The sequence below is a fragment of the Mustela putorius genome, unplaced genomic scaffold, assembly GCF_011764305.1.
Source record: "Mustela putorius furo isolate JIRA1106 unplaced genomic scaffold, ASM1176430v1.1 tig00000407_pilon_pilon_pilon, whole genome shotgun sequence".
Classification (NCBI taxonomy): Eukaryota; Metazoa; Chordata; class Mammalia; order Carnivora; family Mustelidae; genus Mustela; species Mustela putorius.
This window is the reverse complement of record NW_025421373.1, coordinates 10,817,840-10,843,526: the sequence shown is the minus strand read 5'-3', so window position 1 is coordinate 10,843,526 and position 25,687 is coordinate 10,817,840. Positions and strand designations below refer to the sequence as shown.

The 25,687-nt window shown below is 39.2% G+C and overlaps 1 protein-coding gene across 2 annotated transcripts in view; it reads right to left on the bottom strand.

Moving 5' to 3' along the window:
• WDR70 (WD repeat domain 70) overlaps positions 1–25,687 on the bottom strand; it is a 298,407-nt gene that overhangs the window by 38,470 nt on the left and 234,250 nt on the right. For both annotated transcript variants that reach the window (XM_045079485.1, XM_045079486.1), the window contains 3 exons: positions 17,728–17,827; positions 14,751–14,835; positions 13,202–13,340 (listed from right to left, as the gene is read on the bottom strand). In XM_045079485.1, coding sequence (XP_044935420.1) covers positions 13,202–13,340; positions 14,751–14,835; positions 17,728–17,827 — 324 coding nt within the window. The remainder of the gene's footprint in view (positions 1–13,201; positions 13,341–14,750; positions 14,836–17,727; positions 17,828–25,687) is intronic.

Sequence of the window (25,687 nt, the reverse complement as noted above, 5' to 3'; positions counted from 1 at the left end):
GCTGATTAAGCAAAAGCCAGTAGCTTTGCCTGTGGCAGTTACATCAAGGAAACACACCACCATAGTAAGAGAAGTGACTCACACCAGGATCAATGACATTATTTTACTTCCTACAATATAAATGTCCCTGCAAATGTGCAGGGATATTAGAAGCTTCCTTCTAGGCACATCTGCTGCAATCTGTACTATTCCGTTATGTATTTTCCATTACCATTGCAATTTTTTTTCAAGGAAGGAAGGAACGAAGGAAGTTAAGGGAAACAGGAAGTTAAGGAAAACAGGAGGGAGAAAGGAAGGAAGGACTGGTTTTAGGCGAGACAGAGGAAACAGTCCACTCAGTCTGGCCTTCCGAATGCAGTTATATAATACAGAAGGCATAGAGCACCTATTTGAGGACTCTGAAAAGTAAACAGTAGTAGTAGGTAGATTGGGGAATTAGTCCAGAATTCAGAACATCACTGAAACAGAAGACTTTACTATTTCCCTTATTCCAGTACTTCCTACTACTCCGCCCCAAAATCTTTGATGCACAAAATATCAAAACTTTGAAAAAGACAGTGCAGTTTCCCTTTTGCTTTAAGCTTTAGTACACCTTGGCACAGCCTTGTTACTCATCCCATTTTTATTTAAAATACTGATATTTTATTCATCATGGATTTTTTGTATTTTCATTTTTTATAATGTTGTGTTAAAATGTCATTTAGCTTTTACTGAGATTTTTGGTACCTCCTTAAATTTTGTGCTTGAGCCTGACCCTAGACCTGGATGGACCTATCTCAATGTATGTCTCCCTTTATTACATAAAATTAAGCCCCAAATGGACCACTAGACCTAAATACAAAACATAAAACTTATAGAAGAAAATATGAGTGACCTGGGGTCAGTCAAGGAGTTCTAAGATATGACACCAAAACTACACTTTATAAAAGAAAAAAAAAACCTGTAATTCGGACTGTATCAGATTCAAAATCTTTTGTTTCATTAAGCCACTATTAAGAAAAAAATAAGCAACTAACTAGGAGAAAATATTTGCAGATATCCTAAAAAGAACTTATCCTAAAAAGAACTTGGTGTCTAGAATATATAGAGGATTCTCAAAACTTAACAGTAAGAAAACAAACAACCTGACTTAAAAATGGGCAAAAATACTTAACAGGTGCTTCACCAAAGAGAGTAACAGCGGACAAAGAGCACATGAAGATATTCACCATCATTAGCCAGTTAGAAAAATGCAAATTATAACCTGATGAGAGACCATTCCACACCTATTAGAATGTATAAAATAAAAAGTGTCCACAACACAAACTGTTGTTAAGGATACAGAGCAAATGGAAAACAAATACACCATTGGTGGAAATGCAAAATGGTACTGTTACTCTGAAGAATGGCTTGGTATTTTCTTATAAAAATCATCACTGGGGCACCTGGGTGGCTCAGTAGGTTAAAGCCTCTGCCTTCGGCTCAGGTCATGATCCCAGGGTCCTGGGATCGAGCCCCACATCGGGCTCTCTGCTCAGTGGGGAGCCTGCTTCCTCCTCTCTCTCTGCCTGCCTCTCTGCATACTTGTTATCTCTGTCTGTCAAATAAATTAAAAAAAAAAAACTTAATAAAGTTTAAAAAAAATCATCACATACTCACTGTATGACCCAACAAGCCTACTCTTAGGTATTTACTCTACAGAAACAAAGGTTTCTGTTCACACAAAAACTTATATGTGAATGCCGATGGCAGCTGTATCTATAATCTCCAAAAAGTGGAAACAATCAAACGTCCTGTAAAGATAAACTGGGCTATGTCCACACAGTAGAATACTACTCAGCAATAAAATGTAACAAACTCTTGATACACACCATAACCTGGATGAGTCTCAAAAGCATTCTGCTAAAAGAAGCTGGTCTAACTGAACATAATAGTAATAATAATAATTATTATTATAAAGAAGTTGATCTAAAAAGGTTACATGCTGTATGAGTCCATTTAGAACACATTCTTGAAAAGCCATCACTACAGTGGAGACCAGTGAATGGTAGGAGTTGGGAAGGGGGGTGCAGGGGAAGAGGTGAGAGAGCAGCTACAGTGGGACAGCACAAAGGAGTTTGGGGGGGGTGACAGAACTATTCTGTATCCTGATTGTACTGACGGCAGCTACACAAATCCATACATGCACTAAAAGTCACAGAACTGTACACTTTTTATTTTTTTATTTTTAAAAATTTTTTAAATTTATTCTTTATTTTATTTTTTTAAATTTATTATTTATTTATTTTCAGCATAACAGTATTCATTATTTTTTCACCACACCCAGTGCTCCTGCAATCCGTGCCCTCTATAATACCCACCACCTGGTACCCCGACCTCCCACCACCCGCCACTTCAAACCCCTCAGATTGTTTTTCAGAGTCCATAGTCTCTCATGATTCACCTCCCCTTCCAATATACCCCAACTTCTTTCTCCTCTCTAACTCCCCATGTCCTCCATGCTATTTGTTATGCTCCACAAATAAGTGAAACCATATGATAATTGACTCTGCTTGACTTATTTCACTCAGCATAATCTCTTCCAGTCCCGTCCTTGTTGCTACAAAAGTTGGGTATTCATCCTTACTGATGGAGGCATTATACTCCCTAGTGTATATGCACCACATCTTCCTTACCCATTTGTCCGTTGAAGGGCATCTTGGTTCTTTCTGCAGTTTGGTGACCATGGCCATTGCTGCTATAAATATTGGGGTACAGATGGCCCTTCTTTTCACTACATCTGTATCTTTGGGGTAAATACCCAGGAGTGCAATTGCAGGGTCATACGGAAGTTCTATTTTTAATTTCTTGAGGAATCTCCACACTGTTCTCCAAAGTGGCTGCACCAACTTGCATTCCCACCAACAGTGGAAGAGGGTTCCCCTTTCTCCACATCCCCTCCAACACATGTTGTTTCCTGTCTTGCTAATTTGGGCCATTCTGACTGGTGTAAGGTGATATCTCAATGTGGTTTTAATTTTAATCTCCCTGATGGCTAGTGATGATGAACATTTTTTCATGTGTCTGATAGCCATTTGTATGTCTTGATTGGAGAAGTGTCTGTTCATATCTTTGCCCATTTTTTGATATGATTGTCTGTTTTGTGTGTGTTGAGTTGGGGAGTTCATTATAGATCCTAGATATCAACCTTTTCTCTATACTGTCATTTGCAAATATCTTCTCCCATTCCGTGGGTTGCCTCTTTGGTTTTTTTTTTGTTTTTTTTTTTTTGACTGTTTCCTTTGCTGACACATAAACCAGTGGAACAGAGTAGAGAGCCCAGATATGGACCCTCAACTCTATGGTCAATTAATTTTCAACAAAACAGGAAAAAATATACAGTGGAAAAAAGACAGTCTCTTCAATAAATGGTGCTGGGAAAACTGGAAAGCTTTATGTAGAAGAATGAAACTTACTTAAGAGAATGAAACCATTCTCCTATACCATACACAAAGAGAAACTCAAAATGGATAAAAGACCTCAACGTGAGACCGGAATCCATCAGAATCCTAGAGGGGAACACAGGCAGTAATCTCTTCGATATCAGCCACAGCAACTTCTTTCAAGATATGTCTCCAAAGGCAAAGCAAAAATAAACTTTTGGGACTTCATCAAAATCAAAAGCTTCTGCACAGCTAAATTTATTTATTGATTGATTTTTTTAAGACTTTATTTATTTACTTGTCAGAGAGACAGAGAGAACATAGGCATGCAGAGGCATAGGGAGAAGCAGGCTCACCGAGGAGCAAGGAGCCCAATGTGGGACTCAATCCTGGGGGGCCAGGACCATGAACTGAGCTGAAGAGCTGAAGGCAGCTGCCCAAGGCGTCCCTGTACATTTTTTAAAAAAATACATTTTACTGTATCATTAAAAAAAAAAAAAAAGAATCAGCACTAAACTAGTTCATATCATTTTCCTTACTTAAAACATTTAGATTTGATAAAGCAGATATTACCATGAAATCAGTGGTTTCTTTTCTATTTTCATGTGCCTACAGATGAGCACTCAACTGTATTCCTCAAATCCTGAGAACTTGTCCTGAAACACCCATAACATGATAATGAGAAGTAATTTAATCAAGTAATACCAGCCCCCATCCCTCCCCCCACCCCCAAACATTGTGAAGCTAACAGCTAACTTAGCAGGGGACTCCAGTTGAGGTCCAGGTACCATTTAAATTGAAGTCTGGTAAGTATGCTGCTTACTTCACGAAATCCCAAGAAAGAATTTAGTAATCCAAACCATGAAAGCAGCAATAATGCAATACTGTTTTTCATCACAGCCGAATGACATATCTTTTCTTTGGTGATTAAAGAAAAATACGCCTACAGAAAGCAGTAGTGGCTGATCACTGTGTGATCATCTTGACAGTAAAACACTGTCCTAATAGCCATCCTGGAAGCTCTTGACCCTGAAAAGGCAGTGCTAGAGAAAGAACCATGTTAACTGCTGCACGGCAGATTAGCACTGGCAGTACAAGAACTGCATTATCTTCTACTTACTCCTGTCTGTGTTTGTTTGTTTAATTCAATAGCCAACATGTAGTACATCATTAGTTTTTGATTTAGTGTTCAATGATTCATTAGTTGCATATAACACCCAGTACTCACTCATCACATCATGTGCCCTCCTTAAGCCCCATCACCCAGTTACCCAACCCTGCCATACCTACCACCCTTTCTACAACTTTCAGTTTGTTTCCCAGAGTCAAGAGTCTCTCATGGTTTGTCTCCCTCTCTGATTTCTTCCCATTCGTTTTTCCCTCCCTTCTGCTAGGATCCTCTGCACTATTTCTTCCACTCCACATAGAGTAAAATCATATGATCATTGTCTTTCCCTGACTGACTTATTTCACTGAGCATAATCCCCTCCAGTTCTGTCCTTGTTGATGTAAATGGTGGGTATTCATCCTTTCTGATGGCTGAGTAATATTCCATTACATATATGAACCACATCTTCTCTAACCAGTCATCTGTTGAAGGACATCTCAGCTCTTTCCACAGTTTGGCTACTGGGGACATTGCTGCTATGAACATTGGGATGCAGTGTCCCTTCTTTTCACTACATCTGTATCTTTGATGTAACTACTCAGTAGTGCAATTGCTGAGTTGTAGGGTAGCTCTATTTTAAACTTCTTGATGAACCTCCATACTGTTTTCCAGAGTGGCTCCACCAGCTTGCATTCTCACCAATAGTGTAAGAGGGTTCCCCTTTCCCTGCATCCTCACCATTTGTGGTCCCCTGTTTTGTTCATTTTAGCCATTCTAATTGGTGCAAGGTGGTATCTCATTGTGGTACTAATTTATAGTTCCCTGATGCCAAGTGATGTGGAATATTTTTTCATGTGTCTGTTGGGCATTTGGATGTCTTCTTTGAAGAAGTGTCTTTAGATGTCTTCTGCCCATTTCTTGACTGGATTACTTGTTTTCTGGGTGGGGTGTTGAGTTTGATAAATTCTTTTTAGAAAAAGGATACCAGCCCTTTATCTGTTATGTCATTTGCAAATATCTTCTCCCATTCTGTAGGTTGCCTTTTAGTTTTGTTGACTGTTTCCTTTGCTGTGCAGAAGCTTTTTTAAAAATATATTTTATTTATTTATTATTTGAGAGAGAGAATGAGAGAGAGACAGCATGAGAGAGGGGGAGGGTTAGAGGGAGAAGCAGACTCCCTGCAGAGTAGGGAGCCCAATGAGAGACTCGATCCCGGGACTCCCAAGATCATGACCTGAGCCGAAAGCCGTCGCTTAACCAACTGAGCCACCCAGGTGCCCCAGAAGCCTTTTCTCTTGATGAAGTCCCAATAGTTCATTTTTGCTTTTGTTTCCCTTGCCTTCAGAGATGTGTCTTGCAAGAAGTTGCTGCGGCCAAGGTCAAAGAGGTTACTCTCTTTGTTACCTAGGATTTTGATGGATTCCTGTCTCACATTGAGGTCTTTCATCCATTTTAAATTTATCTTTGTGTATGGTGTGAGACAATGGTCCAGTTTCATTCTTCTGCGTGTGGCTGTCCAATTTTCCTAATACCATTTATTGAAGAGACTGTCTTTTTTTCCCATTGGAAATTGTTTCCTGCTTTGTCAAAGATTAGTTGATCATAGAATCGAGGGTCCATTTCTGGGCTCTCTGATTCTGTTCCATTGAACGATGTGTTTGTTTCTGGGCCAATAGCAGCAGTCTTGATGATCACAGTTTTATAACAGAACTTGAAGTCAGGCATTGTGATGTCCCAGCTTTGGTTTTCTTTTTCAATATTCCCCTGGCTATTTGGGGTCTTTTATGGTTTCATACATATTTTAGGATTGTTTGCCGTCCCTATCAAAATACCATTGACATTTTTCACAGAGCTAGAACAAACAATTCTCTGAAGTTTTTCATCAAATATTCATACATCTCAGAAGACCAGGAAACAACAAGTGCTCCTGTACCCTGCCTTTCTGTTCCCAACGAGTAAATGTTCTAAATACCTACATTGAATATACTGTTTTATCACTTGGCTATGGGGAAAATATACCTATTTTAGTAAGTACAAATAGGTTAATCAGTATCCATCTAGAATCTTCATTGTTTAATCCTCCCAAGAAAGTGAATTACAGCAAAACTTCATTAAGCTGATGGTGCTTTAGCCAAGATAATATAGAATTCAAAGCAACTGCTGTTCCCTAGTTAACCAGCTGCCTGATTGCTCTTCCATAAAAATCAGATAGTGGAAAGCTAAACTCGAAGTCCATTTCTTCCATCCCCTGTGCTTCATATTAAGAAGGTTTCACTACATTTTAGAAGGCAGACAAATGCCAAATATAGTCTTTCTTTCGGGTTTATTTTCAGTTGGCATTTGCACTGCCAATAGCTCAAGTTCCCTCTGTGTCCTGTTCCTTGTACAACCCTGACTGGGCAAAGACACTGCTGGACTCCTTTATATCCAGAAAACTTTTAAAGAGGTGGAACCCTGTATCAGTGAGACAGATCATTAGTCTATTCCCAGGATGATACAGAACAGGTGAGTTCCTCAATTCTCCAGAGACAAGCTTTCACAAGCACAGCTTCATTAATTTGTTTCAAGTGAATTTCCAGAGTTGTTCTATTTAGACTCATACGTAAGAACAAAGACACTTTCCAAAACCAATTCTGAGGATGTCTGGAATATCCATTAATTTGAATGACCTTTCTGCTCTTACATATGTACAAGTAATGAAGAATGATTGTAGTCTTAATGGTCAGCATGCCCCTTATACTCATAAATTAAGATAAACAGCCAGTTTGGTGAAGAGTCTACTATTTATGGCCTATTATACCCATTTCTTCTTTCCCTTCATTCTCTTTGGATTTAAAATATCAATATACTCTCATAATAAAAACACAAAAACTTTTTATGTGAAATGAAAGTGGTGATATTTTTCATTGTATGCTATATGCCATTCTTTAGATTAACAAATAGAGCCATTTTCTTGAACATCAAAATGTATTAATTTAAATGTCATATTTGAGAATAATCTATGGGTGTTATGATTAGATATTTACTTTCTTAATGATCTTTTCTATGGTGTCAATTTTTTGGATTTAATATGTACTACTTTTATAATCAGAAAAATACAATTAAAATACCAAAAGCAGACTAGCTGAAAAATGAATGAATGAATAAAATAAAGCAGTCTGGTTGAAAATATCCAAGCAAATTTCCCTTCCCTTCCCATCAGCAGCCTTATACCAGATCAGTTGTACTAGATATGCAGCTCTGTTTTATATATATATAGGTTTGATTTTTTTTTCTATTCCTCACTTTGTTCAGTCAGTGTATGCAGAAATAAAGGTTCCTCACCAAAGTAAGCTAACAAAGAAATCGAAGAGTCACATAGGATCAGGGTGAGATTTCTGGCTTTTTTCCTTTCTACTTTTTTTCCTCTTTACCCAAGGGTACACCAGCTATTTCTTTTAAATATTGCCAAAAGCAGCTGAGAGAGGCCACCATCCTAAATAACACCAGGTCAAAAACTTTAGTACATTATGCTTGGGTTAAAGAGTATATATGTTAATATGCTAGTGTAATTGCATAAACCATGTCTTCTGATTTACATTAGTGAAAAAGAAAATTCTGTTAGTCATTTTATAACAAATTATAGTTTGATGAAAAATTACTAAGCTAATGATAGTCCATAACGTTATTTCAGGACCTCTCCTGAATAACTGGAAGTTTAAAAAGGCCTGAAAATGTTCTGTTTCTTCTAAACATAAATCTTTTTTCCAGATTTTTTTTTTATTGACATATAATGTATTATTTGCCCCAGGGGTACAGGTCTGTGAATTGCCAGGTTTACACACCTCACAGCACTCACCATAGCACATACCTTCCCCAATGTCCATAACCCAACCACCCTCTCTCTACTCCCCTCCCGCCGGCAACCCTCAGTTTGTTTTGTGAGATTAAGAGTCTCTTATGCTTTGTCTCCCTCCTGATCCCATCTTGTTTCATTTATTCTTTTATTCTTCCTAGCCCCCAAACCCCTGACATTGCCTCTAAACTTCCTCATATCAGGGAGATCATATGATAATTGTCATTCTCTGATTGACTTATTTCGCTCAGCATAATACCCTATAGTTCCAGCCACATCATCGCAACTGGCAAGATTTCATTTCTTTTGATGGCTGCATAGTATTCCATTGTGAATATATACCACCTCTTCTTGATCCATTCATCTGTTGATGGACATCTAGGTTCTTTCCATAGTTTGGCTATTGTGGACATTGCTGCTATAAACATTCAGGTGTACGTGTCCCTTCAGATCACTACATTTGTATCTTTAGGCTAAATACCCAGTAGTGCGATTGCTGGGTCACAGGGTAGCTCTATTTTCAACTTTTTTAGTAACATCCATGCTGTTTTCCAGAGTGGTTGCACCAGCTTGCATTCCCACCAACAGTGTAGGAGGGTTCCCCTTTTTCCGCATCCTCACCAGCATCTGTCATTTCCTGACTTGTTAATTTTAGCTATTCTGACTGGTGTGAGGTGGTATCTCATTGTGGTTTCGATTAAACATAAATTTTTTAAATTGATATATCATTTCCAAATTATATTTCATCCATTCTTTCTCTCTCATACTTTCTCTCCCATACTTTCATCACATAAAATAAGTAATGGTTAGCCTTTTATGCAATATACAAAAGCTTAGGGTCCCATCTTACACAAGAACTAAAGTGAGTTTGTAAACTCACTAAATTCAAGTTATATTCTGAAATTTATCTTAGAAAAGAGGCTAAGCACACTACTCAAATCATAAAAAAGTTAGATGACAATGAGAAATATGCTGTTTTTTTCACTTGAGGGAACACTTGAGGGACTATAAAGAAACATCTAAAAATAATACCAGCAGAATTATAAAATGTGTATGAACATTATACAATAAAAATGGTACATGTTAAAGAAACATTTGTTATCTCCTAGTGAAGTCTCTACATCGAAGAGAAAAAAAATTTTCAGAGCATATAACAATACAGAGAATAGAATTAAAACCATTGTTTCCTTTAAATTTGTTTCAAAAATAAGTAGGGAAAATACAAATAATTGTATTTTTAAAAGCTATTTATTGTGAAGCTTGTAGTAGAGTTTTTAGTTATTAGGCAACTGTAGAGTTGTTAATCTCCTTGACTGAAAACAATGTTTGGCTCCATATACATGTGGAGCTTGGCATTCTTAAATATAGCCACCTAGGGGTTTATTTCGTTTTAGAAGAGAGTGTGAGAATACAATCCCTCATACTTTGCTGAAGTAAATGGACTCATCTAGGATAAACCTAAAGCCACCGTTGTCTGTGTCTAGTCAAGCAAGCACACCACTAAATGCTGATAGGAATGAGACGTTGCGAAGAGAAATGGACAAAGTGACCTCATTCCATAGAACTAAAAACCAGAAGAAATCACCTGGAGTCGTAACAACTTTGAAGAAACACATTTTCTAAACATTTGTTTGGAGCTCCAAGTCTTCAGTATAGCGATTCTACAAGTATGATCTAGGCATCGATGCTATAGCTAGGATATTCTAGCGACAAAGAGAACTGGAGATTGTACAATTCATGATACAAATAAGAGGAGTTTTAACCGCCCCCCCAAAAAAACCCCAAACAAACAAACAAAAAGAATGAGATGTTGCCATTTATGTAAATTGAAAGTCAACACAGTAAATACCTTACAGCAGCAGAGTACGGTATTTCCAAAAGAGATGACTATTCTGGTTTTTAGTGACAAAAATACAATAGAATTAGAGATATTTTTGGTCCTTCAAGCAAAATGTCCACTATCTTTACCCATTCCAAAGAGCACATTTATTCTCTTATATTCCAAGTCTTCAAACTTTAGATCAGACGGGCATTTTATTTTATGTTTTAAAGATTTTATTTATGTATTTGACAGACAGAAATCACAAGTAAGCAGAGAGGCAGGCAGAGAGAGAGGAGTAAACAGGCTGCTTGCAAAGCAGAGAGTCCAATGTGGGGCTCGATCCTAGGACCCCGGGATCATAACCTGAGCCGAAGGCAGAGGCCTTAACCCACTGAGCCACACAGGCACCCCCAGAGGGGCCTTTTAAAGTTCTTTTACCATACCATTCCACTATGTAAACAAAAACAATGCTGTCTGATAGTAACAACAACAAAAATACAATCAAACGGATCCTAAATCAATTATTTAAAAAGCTGATTTGAAGTGCTGTAGCACTTTTGTTCCTATTTGAAGTTTTCTCTTCATCTATTAATACGGATCTCAAAATCTGTTTTCTGACTTTTCTAAGACAATTCAATAGGAGGTATATTCCATTGACTTAATGACCATTCTTTGTTTGCTTCTCTTCATTTGCTCATCCCTTAAAAGTCTGGGTTTCCTACAGCCCACGTGTTCCATCCTTTGTGCCCTTTCCTTGATCAAACTAATCAGTAACCAACATTTCAACTATAAACTGTAAATATTTCCCCCCCCAAACTGAGTCTTCTTTCCTTAAGGACCAAACTCACTTACCTATCTGTCTACTCTCTTCACCCAGAGGCTCTGCAGGTATTTCAACAACAATGCACTGAATTTCTTCCAAAATCTGCTTTTTCCTTTTCTTTTTTTTTTTTAATCTCGGGGAACACTGGCCCAGTCTCCCAAGTAATAAACCTCAGCCTCCATACACGACACCAAATCTTGTAAATCTACCCTTTGCACTTCAATAAAACTATCTGTTCTAAAGACTAAATCGGGCTGTGCCATTCCTTTGCTTTAACAAACACACAAACAAAAAACAGAAGATAAAGTCACCTGCTTATTCTGATATACAAGATCAGTTTACTTAGATACTCCTCGCCTGCCTCACTCTCCAAAGACATACAGAAATCATTACATTCACTTGCCAAGTATACCATGCACACATTCAACAACTATGTGTCAGGCACCCTTCTAAGCACTGAGGAGATCACGGTGAACACGATAGAGTTTCTGCTCTAGGGGGCTTACATCCCGATGCAAGAAAACAGACAACAAACATATAACAGATGCAATGGCAGTAAATACTATGGAGCAAAAGACCTAGCTAGAAAAGCAACTCAGAGCAACACAGCAGACAGCACGTTCTATACACTACAAAAACACAGGGGTTCTTAAAAGTGCAATCATACATCCCTTAAGTTATTCAGGTTTCAATTTTAATTATAATTAAAAACCACGAGTAATACTGACATGTATAATCATTGAGAGGCATAACAGAACACAGCTTACTTCTGGAACAACCGATTATAATAATTTTATTTTTTGAGATTAAAGTTGATAGAGTCAAGAATGTTTTTCTTTGATTCTAGTGTTTTAGTTGGCTCTTGGATGTACCCCCAAAAAATTATTAGTAGTGCTGGTACATTTCAAATTAGGTCATGAGATTAGAATCTATAAAACTTAAGTACTCATCTAGAATCGGTCTCATTGTTAATTCATTGTCTTTAACTAACTATACCAGGGTTTCAAATTTAGGGCCTACAAATTAAGAGTACATGGTAATACTAGAACATTAGAGACAGGAGCTTTTGACTAGTGATTTAAAAACAGTTGTTCAATTGTCTGAATCATTTAAGTACATAATATATTAAGTACATAATATATTTAAGTACATAAAGAAATGGAGAAGTCTACATAAGGGCACTGTTTAAGACACAGGGCATTACTAAAGGCTTTGACAGTGAGCCAAAGAAATTGTGCACAGACATTAATAGGTCTGTTTCATACTCAGAAAATAACAATGATTTACCTTACCTTCTAAATACTAATAGATACTTTAAAAGACTATAAAGGAATTCGGATTTTCTCCGGGAAACTTCACTCTTACCGTGTTATATCCAGCTCCAGTCTCGGGACAGGAATGGATGAATCAGTGGAACAGTGCATGCAAGCATGCTGGTTTGGGTTTGTATTTTTTTTAATATTTTATTTATTCATTTGACAGACAGAGTTCACAAGTAGGCAGAGAAATAGACAGAGAGAGAGGAGGATGCAGGCTTCCTGCTGAGCAGAGAGACCGATGCAGGGATCCTGAGATCCTGACCTGAGCTGAAGGCAGAGGCTTTAACCCACTGAGCCACCCAGGCGCCCCCAAGCATGCTGGTGTTTTATAAATATGTAAAGAAAACTAATGGACTTTTTTAGAGGCAGAAGTTAACTGTGAAATGTTTTAAACTTCCCAATAACTAAACAGAAATTAAGCTCAGTGGAAGCTGAGTCTTACCTCAATGACAACTCTGACAAGCAGAATTCTGTCAAAGTTTTCAAGGTTTAGGGAACAATGCTACAATTCATCACTTTCTGAGGGCATAACTTTCACTTCTGCCCACGATCCCTGAATCCTCACAAACACGCTCCCTTTGGGGCACTCCTTTCTGGATCCTACATGGTGATCAGCTTCTGCTGTCCTCCAAATCGTTGGCAGAGGGGCAAACGTCCACGGTCCAGCCGAAATTCTGAAGTGTGGGCCCATGGGAAATACTGGGTCAGAGGAAGGGACAGCATTGATCAGCCAGTTGGCATTACATTATGAATTCCTGTGTTGGTGAAAAAAGCAGCTACCATTGCACCGTAAGGGCCAGGACTTATGTTCTATTTAAAAACTAAAACCAAAACAAAAGATGACTAAGAGGCAAACTTCATTCGCAAGGCTGAGGAGAGAAGAATTTACATACCGCATCCGTGATGTCTATTTCGTACACCCTTTGGAAAGTCCTGCGCTCAAAGAAAACAAGCTTGCCGCTGCCACGTCCCCTTTGCACAGATGTCCCGGTGACTACAAGTTTGTCATCCGGACTGAAACAGCAGTCCGTCCTACAGACAAGAACAGTGCATTAGCATAAGCTACAGCAGTGAGTTAAATAAAACATAAACACCACCACTGTAATCTTATTGAGGGCTCAACGTAAGTCAAGCGCGTATCTTAGTTCACTTAATCTTCACAATAATCCTATGAGGTAGATATTACTATCCCCATTTTACTGATGAGGAAATTGAGGCAGAGAGAGATTAAAGAAACCTTGCCCAAGATCACAAAAGTAAGTGGCGCAGCTGGGATGTGAACTCAGGCAGTCTGATTCCAGAATCTGTGCTTTTTTAACTTCTACACACCCTATTTTTTAATGTAAAGGAAGTGTGGGAAAAAGTCAAGATAGACCTTGACGGTGATATAGACAAACAGACATGGTATGACTAATGTCTAAGAAGTGATAATTTTGTCCAGTTTTGGAATTATTTTTTACCACCACTAGCCACCATCCCCAAATAATTTGAGTTTTGTCAAGTCAAGGACCATGAAATGAGGAGCAGGTTGAACTGCTGGAACCTAATTGATGGCTATGATTCAAGAGCCCTTGTTATTAGAGATCTGGCCACCTGATTGTGAATAATCTAAGACATGATCCAAAGAAGTTATGTAGTTAGTATAGCTTGCAGCAGGCATAAGAGCTCAAAAAATTCTCATCAGCTATAAATTCATGTTTGTTTGTCCATCTGTTTGTTTTAACAGATAACTGCCATGGGCAACGGACCGCGCTAGAATTAATGCTCTGCTATGACACAGTTTCCTCCGTTTGACGCTTCCATCCCCTTCACGCTTTCCCTGTTGGTCATTATTTAACACAGATGTGAGATTTTATTTCTAAAAAAAATAGAAAGTTTTATTTAGGCACCAATTGTAGGACTTAAAAGTTCAAATCCCACCTCAGTTGCCTTAGAAAAACCTTTAAGTGCTTCCATTGTCAACTTAACAGAATGGAGGTAATGGTGTTCAGCTACCTAGAGCAAGGTACTCTGACCAAGCGAAGTATACTGAATTACTGACGGGGATGATGGTAAGAAAAAATTGAGAGAATGACACATAATAATGCTCAGGAACTATGGAAGGTTGCTTTGATGGAATGGGGCTCAAATTTTAAAAGACAACAAATATGTAGGCCTACCTTCTCATTTATACATATTAAGAGAACAATTCAATCTCTTAAAATATTTTTACTATCCCAAGTATACACACAGAGAGACACATGAACGTATATCATTTCCACTTCAAAAAAGTTTTATGGCCTGAAGAATGTGCAAATGAAAGGGAAAAACAAAATGCATCTTTCAAAAAACAAATTTCAAATACTCTTCTTGTCCCTTTTTAAGACATAGGACATAAATTAAAGTGACAAAATTTTTTCTCTATTCTCTTATGTTTATAGTTATTTAAAATATGCTACTTACATTGGGAACATGGTAGGAAGACCCGAGGCTGAAAAAAGTGGCTTATTAAATTGTCGGATGTCCCATAATTTCAATGTATCATCACCTGATAGAGGAATGGAACAGAAAAAAAAGCAAATTATGCAAAGAAATTTGTTCTAAGTTTAGACTTTGCTAAACTTAGTGTATAACTACAGGAAGGAAAGAAGTAAGGAAAGGGAAAGAAAGGTGCACATAAGTGCATTTTACTGTGTTAACTGGGGAGTTTGAAAGTAGTGGATGTGAGAACAGTAGAAAGATTTATGATAATGAACTGGCCTCCTAGAAATAAATTTTCAAACTGATGCAGCATCTGTAGGCTAGAAGAGCCCTGGAGACTCTGCTCTAAGGAGTGATTTTACAGCAGCTGGCAGTTCCCCTATGGTATAGTTGAACATAACCTGACTTCTTAAGAAGAAATTAATTTAATAACCATCAGGACTGAAAACAGATTCACAATAGATTCCTTCTCCCACTGGGGTGTAGATGAAGCTATCCATTAACATGAATGAGAGTGAGCCCCGGGATTCCCTTCCCTCCAGTATGACTCCACCGTGGCTATCATTCTTCACTTTGCCGGGGAGTACAGCTTTTCCAAAAGCTCTTTAAAGTGTAATCAATATTCTTCTAAGAATCACTTTTTTTATATTTCTGAAGGGCTACTAACTAATATTCCTGGCCATAATGAAAGCCAAAACTCATATAAGTGATGTCTTTGCTGTTCTTTTCTCCCTGGTGTCCACAGCTGAGACCTGCCTCAACCCCTGGGGTCCAATAAAGAATCAGTATCAGGTGCAAGTGAGGTGAGTGAAAATTTCAATAAAAATCTCCATTCTCTCCCAAGTGACCCTTCCTTTGAAAACCCAACTTTTGGCAGGTGCACTAATCCACAACTGGCCGGACTGGGGACCTGCTTAAAATGGAAGGACTTTGTAAGACTCACCTTTTTTTTTTCTTTTGGTCTTAAAAAAAGATTACATATCCTCATAATTCTCAAATAATAAGAAAACATTAATCTGCATTAAACAGTTTAGCTAACCTGACAGGTTCTGGTGCTAGATAGAATACCTTGCAACACCTAGGGACTCTGCTGACTAGAATTCCATCTGCCATATTCTATACATCCAGGAAGAAAAATGATAGAATGGAGCATACATGTTGTGTTGGTGATCTGTTACCCAACAGCTATTACAGGATGGAAGGGGAAGGCAAGAATTATCACCAAAATGGCTTTGACTGAAATGAGTTTAGTCCTATACTTCTAGTAATTATCAACTGGTTTGGGGCTGGCCTGTTTTAGAATCCTCTGAGAAGAATTTTCAAACTATGCTTCCCTCTTGCTCTTCTCTCGTCCCCCCACTCCACGTTGGAGATTTGGGTACACCATTCTAAAGCTGTAAGGGTAACTGTGAAAAAAAATTTTTTTTCTTGAAGATTTTATTTATTTATTTATTTATTTGACAGACAGAGATCACAAGTAGGCAGAGAGTCAGGCACAGAGAGAGGAGGAAGCAGGCTCCCTGCTGAGCAGAGAGCCCGATTTGGGGCTCAATCCCAGGACCCCGGAATCATGACCTGAGCCGAAGGCAGAGTCTCTAACCCACTGAGCCACCCAGGCGCCCCAATGTGAGAATTTCTAAGTGAAACATTTATCATTTGAAAAACTTCCTCAGAAGATTCAGGTACACACTCGAGGTAAGAACCATTATTTATAAGTAAAGAGTATATACAGTCTTAATTAAGAGTCCTCTCAGGACTCAAATAGGTTAGAACGATGGACCAAAATTCATACTTTATACAGACTCCCCCCACCTTTTCCATATAGACCAACATAGAAAATACATGTGCTTTGATGTTTTACAATTATGTAAGTGATGGCAGTTTGGATATAACAGACAAGGCTTCCTCAGAAGAAAGAGAATCTGATGCCGTTCCCAAGGTACACAGACATGGAAAGGCTGAACTGAATGAGAGCCGGGCCAGATCTCTCCATCTCTCCCTCACTCCCACTACCCTCTACACCAGAGCGCATTCTCTCAGGAAAGGAACTCTTCTGTAATGTTCACAGTTTAGACCCAGCACCTGGCACAATGCTTGCTCAGAGTAGTTGCTCAACATAGAGCAGTTGAGTGAGTGAATGACCAAATGTAGTGTTGCTAGATTAACATGGCCTACAGACTAAAGACTAAATCCTTTATGTGATATTTAAAGCCCTCTGTAATGGCTCCTACTCCACTGTTTCTTCTCCCTCCCCACAAATGGGCCTACAGGAAGATTCTCAGTCACATCCCACACTTCCTATAATGGGAATATGAAAAATATGAATAAAAATTACAAATGAATGTATCATTTTTTAAATAAAAAATATGATTGTAGGGTTGCCTGGCTGGCTCAGTCAGCTCGTAAGCTGCCCTTTCTATTCTCTTGTATCAACACTTGGTTCATTGATGTGAGAAGATTCAGCAAGAAAAAACCCATATTCAACCATATGAATGTGGTTAAATAGAGAACTATGAAGTTATTTAAAAACTAACACTGAAGTACACAATTTTTTTTAACTGAATTGAGGTACAGTGTTCAAACTGGAAAAAAAAAAAAACGGTGAGCCAAGAGAAGACTCTAAATTATAAAACAATATAGGAAGAATATTGAACATCATCTATAAAATTCCGTTAAGTTAGAGGCAAAGGTCATCCTTGGAGGCTCAAACTCTGATGGAATTTGAAGCTAAAATAAAAATTTAAGCAAAAAGCATATATTTTCTAAATTTTACTTAATATCTTTTAAGAAAACAATATTGCCAAGTTAGAAATGCATTTTAATGAAAAAAAAAAAAGACTGGCAAAGGTACATTAACAAAAGGACAGATAGCTTTACTGTTAGGATATTAAAGTAACATTTGTTAATTATGATCATTTTTAAACAAAGAGACACATCCAAAAGAAAGTTTTTAACCTACCTCCACGAGAGGCAAGGACATTACCATCATAGGAAAAAGTCACACAAGAAGTGTCTGTGCCTGGGTCATGAGCCTGTTTATAGTGGAATTTGGGATGAACCTGTTTGAAAAACAAGCAAAGTGTTAATATCTCATCGGAATTCAAATGAGAACGTTTTTGTAGCAGGGGTATTTTACCTTATCATCTAGAAAACGATATAATATGAATTTTACTTGAATATAGTTTTCTTTATTCTGGAAAATAATTCAAAAGGTTTCTTAAAACATCCATTTGCTTTAAAAATAAAAAAGAGATTAAGTCCCATTTTTTCAGACTGTCTTAGCAAGTTCTGAGCAACCCAAGATTGGCACAGTATTTAGTTCTCAGAGTATAAAGTCATTGGGACCATTCCCTATGGTAAATACAAATAAAATAAAATTGAAAATTTGAATAAAAATTACAAATGAACGTATCATTTTTTAAATAAAAAATATCATTGTAGGGTTGCCTGGGTGGCTCAGTCAGTAAAGCATGGGACTCACGATCTCAGCATTGTGAGTTCAAGCCTCATTGTATTCCTAGTATATGCCAGACACCGTGCATGTGGTTGTAGGTCTTGAACTCTCTTTAACGTGCCTGTAGGGTTATGTTGCTGTGGAGCGGAAGAGGGGGAGAGCCAACCCTGATACAATGCTAATCGTACCCTATGCACCGTACCCTTTACTGTCCCATCTACTCAATTCTCTCAATCACTCTACAAGTTAGGTTCTACTATTATCATCTGCATTTTACAGATTAGGAAACAGAACCACAAAGACTTACGTACCTGAGGTAAGGTCACATAGCTCGTAAGTGGTACAGCTCAGCGTTTGAACCGAAAGGCCACTCTCACACTCTACATGATCCTCCTTCTCTAGTCATGTATGTTAGTAGTCTTTTTACTTCCAGTGTTGCTTCTTCATAGTTAATGACTTATAAAGGTAACTCTACTAAACTAATCTTGTCACTCAGTTATGATTCAGTAACCAGCACAGGCAAAAACTAGGGAGTCAATTAGCTCCACCAGGCTAGGTAATTCCAGTGACTGGACAAGGGACACGGCTGGTGACACAGCATGGAGGTCTCTCCTGGGAGCCACAGGGATAGGAATACAAGTGACTCCATCTCGTTCAGTCTTACATCAACCCTAACAAGAATGAGTCACAAAATGGAGCTCATGTCCATTAGCCTCACATCAACAGCCCCGATCCCCTGTCTGTGAGCTTCTACCTAAAAGCTTCCAGTAATGAGGAGCACCTCATTATCTCACAAAAGCAGGCTGGGTTTTGTTTTCATTTTTGTTTTTAATAATTTGTATATCTTGAGTTTAATTTGTCCTCTCTCTTCCTCTGATAGTCTTAGAAATTTGTATTAAACATGTTGCTCATGTTTCCACCTTTCACAGATACAAATAATTTACTGATTCAACTTCTCCTTTAATTGGGCATCAACTGTATGACAGACACCAGGTTAAACAGGGAAACACAAATGTGCCAAGAAAAACACAGCTTTTCTCCTCAGAGAGTTGACAGTCCCCTGAAGGAATACGGGTAAGCGTAAGTGACAAATGGTACGACAGGGACATGAGGAGTAATAAGTGAGCACTGAAGAGAGATGCCTAATCCAAACCTGAGAACAGGGGGAGGGGGGCAGAAAGAAATCCTGAGACCCAGTGGATGAAAGCATGAGTTAGCAGATGACTGAGGAGGACGCAGAGGTAACAATGAATATTCCAGTCACAGGGTACTATGTTGTAGTAGGAAGAATTCCGACCCCCATGACCTCCATTTCCTGGTGTCATGTCACTCTACATGGCAAAGGGGACGCTGCAGGTATAACTAAGGTTACTAACTAGTTAACCTTCAAACAAGGAGATCATCCTGGATTACCCAGGTGGGGCAGAAGTAGTCACATGAGACGGGGAAAGCAGAACTTTCTCCTGGCTGAGGACAGAAGAAAAAGCTGCGGAGACACGACAGAGAGTAAATAAGAGACTGGAAGTGTTGGACATGCCACTGTTGACTCTAAAGATGTGTCGGGGACATGGGCATCTGAATGCTGCCAGTTACCAGTGCATCTGAAGGAGGACCCTGAGCCCCCGAGGAGAGCCACCACCTTGGCCAACAGTTTGATTTTAGCTTGATGAGACCCTAAGAAGAGAACTCACCACAGCATGCCAGACATCTTACCTACAGAAACTGTGAAATAATAAATTGGGTGACTATTTTTTTTTAAGGCACTAAATAATGTAATTGGTTAAGAAACAATGGAAAGCTAAAGCGCATAAAGCTAGCTGCAGTCGAAGAACTAAAAGAAGCTAACCACGGCTGGAGGGAAAGGAGAGGTGGGGGGATGGTGCGAGCAGGGCCTCAATCACAGTGAGCTTTACAGGCCATGTTAAGGGCTTGGATTTTATCCTGAAGGCAAAAGGGAGCTGCTTAATGGTGATTACTCAGAGGAGAACGTGACGAGGTTTGCTTATTTTAAAAAGATCATTCTGGGCACATGCGGAGGATACTCTGGGAGTATTTTGATCCTCAGAGAAATGAAACTCTGCTACCAAACTCAATTAGGAAAATCTGCCACTTGGTCACGTTTTATCAAGTTATCAACTACTAAATTCTAAATAGAACTTCTGGGGGTGCCTGGGTGGCTCAGTTGTTAAGTGTCTGCCTTCAGCTGAGGTCATGATCCCAGGGTCCTGGGATCAAGCCCTGCATTGGGCTCCCTGCTCGGCGAGAAGCCTGCTTCTCCCTCTCCCACTCCCCCTGCTTGTGTGTTTCTCTTGCTGTGTTTCTCTCTGTTCAATAAATAAATAAAATCTTCAAAAATAAAAAAAAATAGAACTTCTGAAAGATACCGTATTGGTAGCAGCTAACCAAAAAGTCTGTACTAACATTTGGCCTCTCAGTGAAATTAACTTAGTTTTTTGTTTATTTGTTTCAAATGTTTTGTTTATTTTTAATGCTCATTAATATATATACACAACCACATAGAAGGAAAACCAGTCATTTCAGGACCGGTAAGGCAGTGCAGGATAGTAAAACTGGGCCAGGACCAGGAGACAGAAAATCTAGACTTCGTTCAATAAAAACTAGCAGTGAGGCTGGGGACAAATTAGTCTCTCCAGATCACTAGTCTGCCCGCTGTAAAATAAATGGATTGCACCAGATGACTTGTAGGGTCATTGGCAGCTCTGTGATTCTTAAGGAAAAAACAAAAACGAGTATATATAATATTTTATACTTCAACAAACTGATCAGTATGTACTTTTTATTATTAATAGGACAAAACAGATTTTGAATGCCAACATTTGAACACATAAATATACACATACACATAGACGTGTGTATATAAACATATAGCAGTAAATTGGGATAAAGAACCTTAAAAGGTATAGAATCCAAAGGAACCATATCATATAAACTTCAGCGTGAGCCCCAGGGCAAGCAGGTTTCTCCCTGTGATTGTCTAATTCTCATCCTTGATGCTCAGAGAAGGGTGAGATGAGGCTGCGAATCCGCTGTTCCCTAGATGGGTCTTGCTTCCACTTTTCACTGCCCTGAGAGAGGCTCTAGGGTTTAAAGGCATACAGCCACCTGGTACTCGAGCAAAGAGAAAGCACTGTTTCAGAACTTAAGATTCTAAGGGATCTAACCGGCAAGATGGAACTGTAAGACAGGAACTGACGGGAATAAGGGATTGTGACAACAGGTCATTTCGCCTTAATCTAGTAAGAAAGAACTTTACCAAATACTCATCTGCCCCACTTTTATGTCTCCTCTTTTAGGTACTACTTTATTTAAAGGGTCACTATATTAGAGGGTGGGTGTTTTGAAATTTTTATAATTCACTATTTATAGGGCAAAATGTGTGAATATACACCACAAAACAACCCCCCCCTCATCTTTCTGACTCCCGTGGTTCCTGCTGCCATAGTAATTCACATGTCAGTGCAACAGTCTTTTAGAGCAACAAACGGCTGCATATTAAAAATTAAGATTTCAAGAGAGATTGCACTCAAAATAATCTAAGTCATTTCCTCTTTTAAAAGCAAAATGTCCTCACTTCCGATGAACAGTTCACAGATTTCATGTCAAAAGTGCTCTCCAATTATTAACTTCACTTTAACCAATAACAAAAGTTTATTCTAATGAAATAAAATGAGAGCCAGAGGTGATCTTAAACTTGCATAAAATAGATGACAAACACAGTTATGCTCTGGAAACAGCGTCAACCCGACTAAAAACACTTCTGGCATAACTTGGGAAATCTAAAACCGCGACTTCTCCTTTAACTGATTTTACGATCATCCCAAGCAAAGAACATCGTTCTTCAGGGAAGCTGAGATTATTAACTCCTTTATATAGGTTTCCTATTCTTAGGAGGGCCTTGGGTTATGATTTCGAGAGTATCAAGTCTCAGATTCATAGTGATGGAAAACACAAGCACAAATGCTGGCGTTTTAAGGGCCCTCTCCTGAGATCGTACCATACAAACTCCAATTGGTAAAACTGTCCCTCAATCCTTTCTTAGCAGATGGCCAGGAGCCTCTGGCAGCACAGAACACGTTACCTCACAAGCAAGATCAGTCCATTTCTGGGTGGCTCTAACTGGGAACACTTTTTTTAAACTGGGTCCAAGACTCCTTCCTAGAATTCCAATATCTACATATGACTCCTGGTCCCGTCTTCCATGGCTGTGCTGACTAATTCCAGCTTTTCTTCTCCAAAACCGTCTGCCAAATTCTCATAGAAAAATATGACATCTTCCACAAAGTCTTAGATATACCATTCCCCAAATCCTAAACATAATCCAAACATTCTGAGTTGTAACCGATGGTCACTGATTTCACACCCCCGGGCTGCCTAGATCCCAGGATCTTCATTGTTCTAGTGTGTGTCAATCAATGCAAGAGGAGTGACAGCCCTCAAAATGATCAAAATATGTTTTGTAACTAATAGAGACAGTGGAATAAACTATTTTAAATGAGGGAATTTAAATGAATTGCTGGGCTGAAAATAGAGGAAAATTTAACGGAAAGAATATTGGTCCTACAGCCAAGCTGATTTCACCTAAATTTTCAGTCTGTTACATTTTAGTTTGACCCTGGCCAAACTGCTTAATCTTTCTGTTTCTCAGTTTGTTAATTTTTAAAATAACATACTGTACACATCTTCCCACCCCTCCCCTTCTCCTCAACTCCCAAAGACACGGAGTTACGTTTGACTTTCTAATCCCTGCCTTAGGTCAATACCACACATTCATTAACTCTGCAGTAGGTACCTCTTTTCAGAAAATTGCGGGCACACAACTGTGTTACCAGAATACAAATCCCAAAAGCAAGATGAAGCAAATGCAGGGCTCCCTAACTGAGGAAGGGTACTAACATTTGACTGTCCTCTCAAATCTGTTTCTAGGACCCCCTCAATAGATAAAAAATTTCTTTCTCCTTGGGAACCTAGTTTCAATAACCAAGCAACTCTACATTTGCAATCACACGTTAGAGTTACCTATTACACCAGGATAAAAATACGCCAGGATTTTTTTAAATGGCAAGAGTAAGAACAGAATAAATACTGGTCTAGACTGAACACAATTCACTCCCGTCTCTCTGATTCTGTAGTAAGGAGAATGAAGAGAATATGTACAAAACAACAGAAACTGTCATATCACCATGATTTACCATTCCCTCCTGCCACGAAGCCTTCATTTTAGTGAGCAGAAAGGGACAGTAACACCTCTCCAACTGATGCTGTGGTACTCAGATTAATACAGTGTGTGAAAATACGACACCATAATAAAAAGCACAGACGATGCAGCCAGACTGATGAGTTCAAATCCAGGCTTCACCACTTACCATCTGAACGATCTTGGGTGAACTAATTTCCCTATGCCCCCCTCTGCCATCTATTAAATGAGAATAATAATAATATCCACGTCAGCTATTGGGAAAATCTGATGAATTGATGCAAGCACAGCACAAGTCTTTGCAACACAACTTGGCTGTTCTTTTCATCAAGATGTGCTGTTTTCTTCTCAAACCCTGGGTTCTGGGTATGGACATGTGACTTGTTTGGGCATACAGGTCATGCAGCCGTGAAAATGTGCCTGTCACATCTCCCAGGTAAAAACCGTAACTGACTGCCATGCCCCCTGCCTCTGTGACTCATCCAGGCTTTCCAAGGACCGCTCCCAGCCAATCTGCATGAAACTTTGACACTGTGCTACAGTCTAAGAGTTTTTCTGCACAGCCCTCTTTTTTTTTTTTCTTTTATTAAAACAGTTTTATTGAGATATAACTCACATACCATGGAATTTGTCTACCTTAAGTATGCAGTTCACTGATTTTAGTATTTCCGGAGAGTTGGCCAGCCATAATTTTAGTACGTTCCATCACCCCCAGAAAGAAACCCTACTCACATTGGCAATCACTGCCCATTTCCCTCCGAACTCCTCTGCCCCAAGCAACTGCTACTGAAGCTTGTCTCTGTGTATTTGTCTATCTGCACATTTCATCTAAATGAAATTACACAATGAGCTATCTTTTGTGACCGGCTTCTTTCACTTATGTTTCTGAGGTTCATCCACAGTGTAGATATGTATCAGTAGTTCATTTCTTTTTATTACCAAGTAAAATATTCCACTGTATAAATGTATCACATTCTATTTATTCACTCATCCGCAGATGAACATTTAATGCTTCTTTCTTTCCTTTCACAGAGGTGTGACCCACATCATGCTCTCTTTCCAGACTTCACAGACTCCCTACCCATTACCCCCTTCAGGCCTGTCCCCAGTAAATCCCACATGTTTAATCCTGATCTTGGTGTCTGTCTTCAGAGGACCCAGACTAACACAAGTGCTGCTATGAGGAATCCAACAACATCAGGGTGAGATAGGAATGTGGGCTGGCTCATTAAAAGACATGGGAGGCACAATGCCTACAGAAATAATGGTGTTGGCTGGCTACTGCTAAGTTGTACTGATACCCCACAGAGGGATAATGAGAAATTGAAGGCCATTAACAGTTGGAGACGATGTGGGAGAGCCAGAGGGCTGACTTCAGTACTTCTTGAAGAGGCCCTCATCTCCTGCAGTGGAAGAACGGACAGAGTTGAGCAACAGACAAAAGTGATCTGGTAGTTAGATTTATAGAGCTCTGGGGACATTTAAATGCTCAACCAAGGCAGGTCCGTTGTTCTAAGGTCAGGGTTCTAGCTGGGAAAACCTGAGACCTGAAACATAAAGATAGGATATCTGGATGGATGTCCGTAGAACGCTGGATCTGCAGATGCCCTTGGAACACTCATAGCTTAGAGGGGTGGGCCACTCTTGCCCTAGGAAGAGCTAGAACTTCATTTGTGTTGGAAAATGCTACAACCGGCCCCTCCCCCATTAGGAACTTCCCCTACCTCCTCCTCCTCCTGGCTTCTAGACTAATAACTAGAGTTGAATCCCAGGACGACTCAGCTGGGGCAGGGTGGGAGGTGTGGGGGGCTGTTGCAGTGGCTGAAAGGAGGAAAGAGATTACCCACCAAGAGAAGAATTCAAGAATTAGCTAGCAGCTGCTGGGACAAATTAGCTAGCAGCTACTGGAAGGAGCCATGACATGTCTTGAGTTTAAAGTGTGATGATGTCTAATCAATGGGGCTTTGATGTAAGACTAGATAAGCAGGATTCCTTGATTTTGGCATGGGGAGGTGAGGATTTTTGGAAAAGGAACCCAGGATATGGGGCAAACAAGCTGCTAGGGGCCTAGAAGCTGCTGGAGGCCTAGAAAAGTGATGGCCAATGTTGAGTAAAATAAAAACACCCTGATTGTCCCAGCAGAGGAAATAAAAAGGCCTAGGGAAGTGGGCATACTGGAATGGATACATTATGTCAGGCCGGAGAAAACAGATTATTTTTCATGGGAGAGGCCAGAAGAATCACCATTTA